The 10,668-nt window shown below is 37.1% G+C and overlaps 5 protein-coding genes across 5 annotated transcripts; all 5 read left to right on the top strand.

Annotated features, from left to right (window-relative positions):
- Positions 1–1,953: 1,953 nt before the first annotated feature.
- TM35_000191410 (40S ribosomal protein S15) lies at positions 1,954–2,412 on the top strand (the record flags this gene model as incomplete). The annotated part of the gene is made up of 1 exon (XM_029026639.1): positions 1,954–2,412. One exon carries the CDS (start codon positions 1,954–1,956, stop codon positions 2,410–2,412), a length of 459 nt encoding a protein of 152 aa, XP_028881963.1.
- Positions 2,413–2,644: 232 nt separating this feature from the next.
- Positions 2,645–3,523, top strand: TM35_000191400 (uncharacterized protein; the record flags this gene model as incomplete). The annotated part of the gene is made up of 1 exon (XM_029026638.1): positions 2,645–3,523. One exon carries the CDS (start codon positions 2,645–2,647, stop codon positions 3,521–3,523), a length of 879 nt encoding a protein of 292 aa, XP_028881962.1.
- Positions 3,524–4,030: 507 nt separating this feature from the next.
- On the top strand, positions 4,031–7,177 carry TM35_000191390 (uncharacterized protein; the record flags this gene model as incomplete). The annotated part of the gene is made up of 1 exon (XM_029026637.1): positions 4,031–7,177. One exon carries the CDS (start codon positions 4,031–4,033, stop codon positions 7,175–7,177), a length of 3,147 nt encoding a protein of 1,048 aa, XP_028881961.1.
- Positions 7,178–7,588: 411 nt separating this feature from the next.
- Positions 7,589–8,047, top strand: TM35_000191380 (40S ribosomal protein S15; the record flags this gene model as incomplete). Its single annotated transcript, XM_029026636.1, has 1 exon — positions 7,589–8,047. One exon carries the CDS (start codon positions 7,589–7,591, stop codon positions 8,045–8,047), a length of 459 nt encoding a protein of 152 aa, XP_028881960.1.
- An 842-nt stretch (positions 8,048–8,889) lies between these two features.
- Positions 8,890–10,668, top strand: TM35_000191370 (uncharacterized protein; the record flags this gene model as incomplete). The annotated part of the gene is made up of 1 exon (XM_029026635.1): positions 8,890–10,668. A coding segment is annotated over one exon (1,779 nt), but the record flags the coding sequence as incomplete, so codon positions are not given.

Here is a 10,668-nt window from a genome sequence, read left to right as displayed (position 1 = left end):
TTTTTTTTTTTTTTTTTTTTTTTTTTTTTTCCCCGAAGGGCGGGGGGTATCAGAAAAAAGAAAACCAAAAGAAAAAAGAAAAGAAGAGGGGGCGCCCGCCGCCGCGAGCGGGGGGAGAAAAAAAAAAAAAAAAAAAAAAAAAAAAAAAAAAAAAAAAAAAAAAAGAGACTGGAAAAGGTTCTTACAAGGTCAATGATAGCCCTACATTTTTTTTTTTTTTTTCGTTGTTGTTTTTCCCGTTGGCATCCGGAGGGGCGGTTGCGCCCAGCGTTTTGGGAAACGCGTCTTGTGCCGGGGTTTGTCCCGGCGTTTCGGGGGAAATTTTTTAATTTCTTTGCGTCCCAGGGCGCCGAACCGTTTGCAAGTTCGGGAAAAGCCCTCCCTATCAAACCCCCTCCGTCCCGGGCGTGAGGGGGACCAAAAGGGGCTTTTCAGCACCCTTCCGTTTTTCCAGCCCCGAACGCGCATTGGCGGGCAACCGTTTTGAAAAGAGTCATTTTTTTTTTTTTTAGATCCGACGGGGGTCGGCAATTCGGGGCGGCGAAACGAAAGCGTTTGGTTGTTGTTTTCCGTTTTTTCCGCTTCGTGGAAGAGGCGAGGCAAAAATTATTCATTTATTTTTCCGAAAGCTTTCGGAAGGACAGCCGCGCCTCGCGTTTCTCGCCGTCAAATCGCGTGCCGGTTTTTTTTTTTTTCTCGCCGGCGGGAGGCCTCGTTTTCCCTTCGACCCCGGCGGCCCGCCAAACCCCGAACCCACCGCCAACGAGCTGGTTGGGGTCCGGGAGGGTCTCTTCGCTCTTCCGTTTCCCCGGTTTTGGGCGCTTTTCCCGCCAAAAACCGTTTTGAACGCACTAGAGGCCCGATTGTTGCGCCCACCGGGGCCCGGCGCCGCGGGCGGAGAAGGGGCGGGCATTTCTTTTTTTTGTGGGGCGAAAAGGGGCCCGCGCCGTTCTTTTCTTTTTTCGGGGCGGCCTTCCCTTCGGCGGGCGGGAAAGGGTGAGGCGGGGCGCGGGTCCGATTGGTCGGGCGCCCTTTGTTTCGACGGGTTGTGGGGCGAAACGTCTCGAAGAAAGGAAAAGAAAAACCGGAGACCGTTGTAGGGACCTCCGGGGGGAGAAACGGAAGAAAAAAAAAAAAAAAAAAGGAAGCAAGACCCTTTCGTTGCCGTTTTGTTAGCCGTTAGAAATAGAAAAAGAAGTTAAACATCTTGGTGATCCTTTTTTTTTTTTTTTTTGAAGCATTTCTTTGTATGTAATCACATAGTTATTTGTAGAACTATCTAAAAATAATATGCACATATACAGGGTCTTTATAATAAATGATTTCTTTTTCTTTTTTTTTTTTCTTTTACCCTCTTGGAGGGCTTTTTTTTTTATTTTTCGCGCATTGCATTTTTTGTTTTCCTCTACATCTGTGATTTAACGGAAAAAAACTTTGGGGGTATCCAAATTTCACTGTTGAGTTTTTTATTTATTCCCTTTCCTTATCGTGCAATTCCTGGTGCTTCACTCTGTATAAGACTTTCTCCTGAAAAGAAAAAAAGAATCTTTCACTTTTATAATTGCAACAAGAGTCAATCATTTGTTAATTATTATTATATGTATATTTATTTATTTATATATTAATTGATCTAGATCGTTGTTCTTCAGAAGGGTTGTATATCTCTCATAATGAGATAGCATTTTGTTTTCTTGGAAAATCTGGTTGCTCTCGTTATAGCAGGAGTTTGACCAAGTCGTGAACCAAGTTCTTCTACATACGTATATATATATATGTTAATTTATATTTTTCTATTTGTTTTTATTAAATACTATAGATATTATTGTTATTGATACCTTATTTTTTTATTATTGTTACTTTATTAATTCCTATTATTTGAGTTTCCTTTTTTTGTTTTGTTCTTTTTTCTCTCTCTCTATTTATCCTATTGAAAAGGCATCCTACTGAGCCCGAATGGCGTCCAACATCACACAAGAGCGCTACGAGCAACTCAAGAAGGAGCGTACGTTCCACAAGTTCACATACCGTGGACTTGAGATCGATCCTCTTTTGGCCCTTTCTCACGAAGAGTTCAAGGCATTGGTGCACGCTCGCGCTCGCCGCCACATGAACCGCCATGCAGACATCTCTGAGCCTATTCTGCTTAAGCGCCTGCGCGAAGCAAAGAAGAACGTGAAGGCTGGTGAGAAGCCAAAGGCTGTGAAAACACACCTTCGCGACGTTGTCATCACACCTGAAATGGTTGGATCAGTTGTTGGTATCTACAATGGTCGTCAGTTCAATGCGGTGGAGATTAAGGGTGAGATGATTGGTCACTTTCTTGGTGAGTTCTCCATGACATACAAACCTGTTATGCACGGCCGTCCTGGTGTTGGTGCGACGCACTCTTCCCGCTTTATTCCTCTGAAGTAAGGAACATGGGATGCCTCATTATTATTATTATTGTTACTCTTATTATTTTCATTTGGTAATTTAAAAAAAAATTTTTGTACAATTCGTTTTAATGCTCTTTTTCTTTTAGATGTTTTGTTTGTCAAAGTAAACTTGTTTTTATTTTTATTTTTAAATATATATATTTTTTCTTTTCTAATTTTATAAATTTTGTTTTTTATTTTTATTTTGTAGGTCACATAATCTTTAGAAGATGCCTAAAAAAGGTGGAAAGAAGGGAGTTCCCAATGTTACTAATGAAATGCTTGATGCTTTAGTTGAAGCAATCGAGGGAACATCTTCTGTTAATACGAAAAAAAATTCGAAGCAAGGAATGACCAAAAAACAGGCCATGGCACTTGGTGAGAAAAAAGTAAATGAGGCTATTTATAAGGTTGTAGGAAATGATGAAATTCAATTTGATGAAGAACGTCTGAGGATGGCTTTAATGACACAACGACTTATGCAGGAAAAAGCTATTCGTGATGCTCAATATGTTAACGTTATTATTCCTTTGAAAGAAGAACAAAAATGTTGGCAAGAAGTTGGACCTAATAAATACATTCGTTATGAACAATTTGATGGAAGTGATGATGCAATGGAATTTATTGTGAAACTTTTTTCAAAGGAACTTACAGAACCATACAGCAGTTTTACATATGAATACTTTGTTTTTGGTTGGCCTGATCTCACAGTTATTACATATGGTGTTGAAAGTGAAACACTTCCTGATTCTTCTGTTAAGGGTGAACGTGTAGGAGCAGTGGTTTCTCGTGTGAAACGAAAGGGGCCAGGTTGTCCCCTCAGAGGCTATGTAGCTATGATCGCGGTGGTTCCCGAATTCCGCAGATTTAAGTTAGGAACTCGTTTGGTCGCTCTTACCATTGAACTCATGAAGGAGAAGGGTTGCGAAGAAGTTTATTTGGAAACTCCTACCAATAACGAGCGGGCTCTTTCATTATATTTGAACTTGGGTTTTGTAAAGACGAAATTTCTTCCCCGTTACTATCTTGATCACTCTGATGCAGTTCGCCTAAAATTATGGGTTGGTGATGACGCTTCTCCTGATGAAGAAGAAGTTGTGATTTCATAAGCTTGGGTTTGAAATTTGTTAGGCAATTGTTCGTTTTTTTTTTTTTCTTTCTGCTTAGTTATTTTTAACCTTGCAGATCAGCGCCTTTTGATGGTAAAGAAAGCACTTCAATACTGATTACAAAATTTGTGTTGTTCGGAGAGTGTTTTTCGCTTTTTTTTTCTCTTTTGTTTGTGTGAGTGAGTGAATGCGTCTGTGTGTTGATAGTGTTTGAGGTATGCTGTCTGCAATACATCTAATGAGAAAATTGCCATAAAGGCGTATTTATTTATTTAAGAAAATCTTTAATAATGATTGGGATTTCATTTGTACCAAGACCAATGAAAAGAAAAAGAAATCGTCACATTTATCACATGTTCCTTTTTTTCTGGTTGAGCTTATTATTTACTTTTATGAATGGTAGGGTTTTTTTTTTCTCGTTTTCCTTTTTCTTTTTTTGTTTATTTGATTTTTTTTTTTTTCTTTCGTTCTTCTCTCATTCTCTAATTTTTTTTTTCTTTAGGTATTATGTCAGTGGATTCTGGTAACCGAAATTTGTTGAATTCCTCTACTGTTAGAAGTGGACGAGGTGTTAGTCCAATGAGTCTCAGTGATGCTGGAGAAACGCAGAAAGGTACAACAAATGGTTCTACTTTTTCTGTATATCCAAGAAAGAAAAATAATCATATTATTTATCAAAAATTAGGCAAATTAGATCCGTTGAGAGTATCTCAGTTTGTTAACACTACTCAAGAGGGAGATACCGATTCTGTACAAGAGTTGTTAGCTAAACAAAATTCATCTAAAGAACACTTATCTACAGTTAGAAGAGAAAAGACTCATGAAGTTGAATCATTTATGCTAGTAAATTGTGCGAAACATGTTCAGGAACCACAACGTGGTTCCAATATAATGAAAGCTATAGATGACTTGGGAAAACTTTATCCTTCTTTGTCAGGTATTTTTCTGACCTTAAGACGTTATGTGAAGGATGTTACATCATCTATTGATGGTATGCAGCAATCTCACAATTTGGAAATAAAACATTTGGAAGAAAAAATTTACGAAAAGCATGAAAAATTCTTTGAAGAAAAAATACTTCAACTTATTCGTGATAAGAGAAAGGCAGAATCTGTAACCAAACAACTTCGTGATGAAATTTTAAAATTAAGGAAAGAGCGAGATGAAGATCTTATGAAAGTTAAAGAAACTGTTATGACGCGATTAAACGATTGTGAAAGAAAAGAAGATGAATTTACTTCCTTTAGAAAACTTATAGCATCTGTTTTTAAAACGAATGAGGGTCTTGTTAATCGTGTTGAAGATTTAGAGACACTCCTTCGAAAGCATCGTATTGATATTCCCAGGGTTAATGAAGATCTTTATACCTATAGTAAACCGAAAAATGAAAATTCTTCAAAGGCCCGAGATGCTGATGATGTAAAGAAAGTTCAAGATCAAGTACCTATTAGTTTTATGGAAGCATCTCGAAAAGAGATGAATCTTGCACGTCTCTCGTTACAACGAGAACTTTTAAATAGTGCTTTTGATGATAGGACAGCTTATAGACTTCAGGTAAATGGATTACGGAATGAAAATTCTGCGCTTCAAATGCAAATTGAATCATTACAAAGTCAAGTTATGGATCTTGAAAGATATATTCATGAAAAACGTTTTTTGGCTCCCGGTCCAGACGAAACTGGTATCCCACTAACTCCAAGACCAAGAGATATTCCTTTCGCTGTTCAAACAGATCTTGGTATAGATTTAAAGAAATCAACTGCAGAGGTTCTTTCAGAACTTGCTGCAGTTGGAACAAATCTTAAACACCAACTTAATTCAGCTGTTATGACTCTTCGTCAATTATCATCAATAGTGGAATGGATAGAAAATGAAACTATGTTAAAATCTGTAGATCAAAGTAATGCTCGAGGTGTACTTCCGACTTTTTCAACTGCGATATGGGACACAATTCCTCATTTTCTTCGAACCTATGTTCAACCTGATGTTCCTAATCTTAAATGGACTTCAACTGAAGTTGCATCAATTTTATTCGATTTTTTCTCAAATTATTTTTCATTGCGAAAATCTTGTCGTTTTACTCGAGATTCAAAGATGCTTACTCCTCGTGTATATCAATTATTTGAGAGGTGTCAAAATCCATTGGTTCGTCTTGATGCAAGTACTCTTGAAATTCAGCAAAGTGAGGATAATGTTCCATTTGGTTATGTTGTCTCTTATTTTATTGCACAAACACTTAAAAAAAGTAATTCAGACCATGGTACAAATTTACTTCAACCAGGTACACTAAACCCAGCATTTTTATATAATGGTAAAAGTATACCGGTAGAAATGGAATTTGGAAAATATGCTTATAATTTGTGGTATTCTGCACAATATTATAAGGAAGAAGAACCACTTTGTCATTTATTTGTTGATATTGTAGATGGTAGATTACCTATTAATCTTTTTGAGATGATGCAAAAAGTTTTACGAGTAGTAGAGGCACGTCTTCGTAAATATGATGTGGATGGAAGTAACTCTTTTACATATAATAAATTAGTTAGTTCTGTTCTTAAACTTGTTGCAGATATGGATGCACAAATTGGACGTTGTGCAATTCTTGCAGTAATGGAGACTTTTAGATCAAATAATGCTCCCTTAATTGGTGGTAGAATTTTTATTCCAGCTATATTAGCAGATGAATCATGTGTAGAGAAAGATAGTCCTAAACTTACTCGGCATCGATCAATAGTAGGTATGCGTATTATTCGTAAAGGTAATATCGTTGAACAACCTGATGGAGCTTCAGTATTAACACGTTTTTGGCGAAGATTAATTATTAGACGTCATGAAGAGATTTACTCCTTATTAGAAAAACTTCTTGGTCCACTTGTTGTGGAAAGTCAAGTGGTTATTGGTTTATTTTTACTTCCTATTCCAAGTGCTTTAGATGTTGTTAAAGAATTTGATGAAAATGGGATGAGTATATCTGAAGATTATCTGGCTTCAAGAAATTCACTTATTCCAATGAGTTCTCAATTAAGTTCTGTAGAATCAACACAGAATACGGAGGCACCAGAAGTTCCACGTTTTACAGATAGATACGTGAAAATGCTTGCGGAACGAAGAACTTTAACTCAAGATTTTAAAGGTGTTTCACTAGAACGTTTTCTTACAAATATATTAGAAGGAGTTCAGCGACTAAGTCGATCTGTTCACTTCCCATTTAATTCTGCACAACAAACTGAAGTATCCTCAGTACCCCAACCATCCCTTTTTACAGATACAACAAAGGCAACCTCAGAAGGAAAGAAATCTGGGCAAAATAAAGAAGGTGGTGGCAACAAAAAGAAAAATAAATCTAAAGTAAAGGGTAAGAAAAAAATAGCACATTCCAAAACAATGGAACGTAGGTTAAGTGTCTCATCACAATCTCCAGTTCCAGAAGCTGTACCAGAGGATATGACGTTAAACTCTGATAGGGAAATGGTGGAGTGGTATGGGTTTTGTGCAACAATGCGACAAAGTGTATTTCTCTTTTCTGAAAATATCTTTCTTGAAGAACCTACTAATCTCATAGAGAGTATAACCACAGTAGTTGAGTCGCGTGCATTACCAGTGCTTTTGGCAGAAGAAGCATCACCTTGCGAAAGTAATATTGGCACAGAGTAAATCATATTTTGTTTTCTTTCCACTTTTTCTACGTTTTTACACTTCAACCACATTATTATCTGCTTCTTTGTTTCTCTTTCTTTCTTTCTTTTTTTTTTGTATTATAGTCTTGGAACCTGCTCTCCTTCCACGCGTTGTCTTCTGCTGGTATGCTGGATGGATGTATTTTACACTTTCTATACAATTTTTTTATTTTATTTTACCAAATGAAGGCCGTTTTGGGTTGTTTTCACGATGTACATTAAGTGGTATTCGCATGTAAATATGCAATATATATATATATATATATACTTGTATTTATATTAATATATATCCACTCTAGTTCTTCATCGATCCAATAAATGTTTTGTTTCTCCCTTTTATTTTATTTTTATTTTTGTTTTTATTATTGTTATTAGACGGAGAAGCATAATGGCATCTAACATCACACAAGAGCGCTACGAGCAACTCAAGAAGGAGCGTACGTTCCACAAGTTCACATACCGTGGACTTGAGATCGATCCTCTTTTGGCCCTTTCTCACGAAGAGTTCAAGGCATTGGTGCACGCTCGCGCTCGCCGCCACATGAACCGCCATGCAGACATCTCTGAGCCTATTCTGCTTAAGCGCCTGCGCGAAGCAAAGAAGAACGTGAAGGCTGGTGAGAAGCCAAAGGCTGTGAAAACACACCTTCGCGACGTTGTCATCACACCTGAAATGGTTGGATCAGTTGTTGGTATCTACAATGGTCGTCAGTTCAATGCGGTGGAGATTAAGGGTGAGATGATTGGTCACTTTCTTGGTGAGTTCTCCATGACATACAAACCTGTTATGCACGGCCGTCCTGGTGTTGGTGCGACGCACTCTTCCCGCTTTATTCCTCTGAAGTAAGGAACATGGGATGCGATGAGGATGGGTGATTGTCTCCTGTCAAGTTACTTTTTTTTTTGTTTCTTTTTCGTCATGAGTGCTTTCTGTGCTTTCATCTGAAATAGTTTCGGTTACTGAAACTGTTGTGTTTGTTATGATTTCATGTTTCTATGTATTATTATTATTATTATTTTTTTTTTTCTCATTTCTTAATATGACCTTCTTGTTTTTTTTTTTCTTTCTTTTTTCTGTTTTGTTTTTTTATATTAAAGGATTCTTCTGTCAAAGCAAACTGAGCGTTGTGGCAAAGAAATTACGTAGAAGGAAAAAAAGAGAAAAACCTGAAAAAAAAGAAAAGAAAAAAAATATTCCAAAGAAATACTAAAAAGTAAGGAAAAGAAAGGAAATTAAATCAGAACTTTTTTACAATTGAACTGATTATCTTAGAACTTCTTGACGATTAACAGGAAAACACTTAAGGTTGCAATATTTATCAAGGGAATCAACGATTGCAGGAACGAAACGTTGCATTTATAATTTGACAGTGTCACACCTATACCCACACTTCATCTAATCACAAATTTATTTATACACATCTGCATAGAGTCATTTTTCACGACTGAAAATAATACAAAAAAAAGAGATTTGTTTCCCTTCTACAGTAAAAGGGGTCTATTGCATAATACGAAGTTTTTTTTTCATTTTGTTCGTTTTTTTTTTTTTTTTGTTTGTTCTTGCTTGTCACGGTATAAACGACTTTCTCTGTATCCTCGGTTGCGCACAAATTTATTGGTTTTTTTTCCTCGTAAACGCCAACCTTATTAGCAAAAAGACATTCGAACCATTGTCAATATTCTTTCCAAATGGAGTCGGAATATCTTTTGATACATCGTGAAGGCATTTTGAGAAGAGGAATTATTCAAGAAGAGAGTCGTTACCGTAGTGATATCGAAAAGAAGTTTGAAGATGAGAGAGAGAAATTTAGATTAGCCGTTTATCAGGAAAAGAATGATCGGGTGTCGGTAATTGACCCACCTCTTGATGTAAGTACAGTGTCGTTTTCTGCAAGAACAGCATATGAAACTCTTAGTAGTGGTTCACCATCCCGGAGCACAAGCGTAGTTGCTCCACCTATCTTTTCAGACTTTGCTCATGTAGCTGATCTCCAGTATGATATGGACAGACCGATTCCTTTTACACGATCAACACAAGTTCAATGGCAAAATGTTTCCGTTTCGAGTATCCGATACGAAACACCACAGCGCCGTCGGGGACAATCGACTATTATTTCTGAAGGAGATAGTTTATTTCACGTTATATTTGATGTAATTGAGAGACGAACTTTAGTAGATCAAGTGGAAGCTCCCATGAATGAAGTTACTAAATATGAAGGGATGGAGATATTGGCTAGACACGAGTTGCAAGCTGATGAGACTGTAGCTTTTTCAAAAATTACAGAAGAAATGCTTCTAGATAGGATGCTTCAGGTACAGTTATTACAGTACCGACAACAACAAGAAAAAAAATGGTGGGAAACACTTCAAGATGTTCAAGCATATATTGAAAAAGAGGAGGAAAGACGTAACTTAATAGTTAGTAAAGAAAGCCTTGACCGCCGACGCCTATATAACTCCTTCAACGGTGTTGATAGACATGAACTAAGTGATACTGAGGAAGATATACAATCGGTACTATCAAAAACATTCTGCTTTGTCAAAGAACAAATCACCCAGTTAGAAACAGCACATAGGCAGAAACTCTACGTAGAGTATGTGCAAGAACATAATATTCTTAATCACTATCGTAGACAACTACTTATAAACTACAAACAGAGGATATTATCGGCGCACTCGAGTGAATGTACTTCTCTTTCTTCCTCACCGTCTCGATACCTATCTCCAAATATCATAAAACAATATGAGGATGAGATAGACGAAATAATGGATAAAGAAATATATGATCTTATTAGAATTCTCCACCAAAGTACAATGACTCTATATCAAGAGAGATACATAGATAATGATACTAGCAATACCGTCAATGACGAAGAAAAATCCTTCTCAGAGGAAGAGATAGAGAGTGATTCAACAACAACATTCTCGAGAAAATTAGAGGAAGAAGAACAGACGTTCGACAGTCCAAACTTTAAAACAATCATCTTAACAGCATCAATAAGAACTATTGAAGACGAAGAAGACACTGAAAGAGAGAAAATACAAGATGATGAAATAAATAATTTAATACAACTACTACAGGTTGCTGAAAAGAAAATATTGCTTATGCAAGTAGAAAAACAAACATCGGAAAGAATTACAGAGTTAACAGCATCTACACTAGAAAAAGAACAAGGAAATACAAAAAGTAGCGAAGACGCAAGTCAATACCTGTCGTCCATACTCAAAACTGAAAATGATTACATCTATGAAAGCACCTCAAGTAGACCTCTTCTCACACATACAACTGGAGATATACCGCCAAAATACGAGGCACCTTATTCGCCTACCAACACTACATTAGCAACCGAAACTACGGAAACAAATTCTTTTGAACGTGGTACCGAGAGCGCCAAGGACGAGTCTGAGATTGATGAGCATGCAGCAGCAGAGGAGGAAGCTGAAGCTGTTGCTGCTGATGAACGTGGT

The sequence above is a fragment of the Trypanosoma theileri genome, assembly GCF_002087225.1.
Source record: "Trypanosoma theileri isolate Edinburgh chromosome Unknown TM35_Tth_19_V1, whole genome shotgun sequence".
Taxonomy (NCBI): domain Eukaryota; phylum Euglenozoa; class Kinetoplastea; order Trypanosomatida; family Trypanosomatidae; genus Trypanosoma; species Trypanosoma theileri.
Note: the sequence above shows the minus strand (reverse complement) of the source record. Positions and strands in the feature narration are given on the sequence as shown.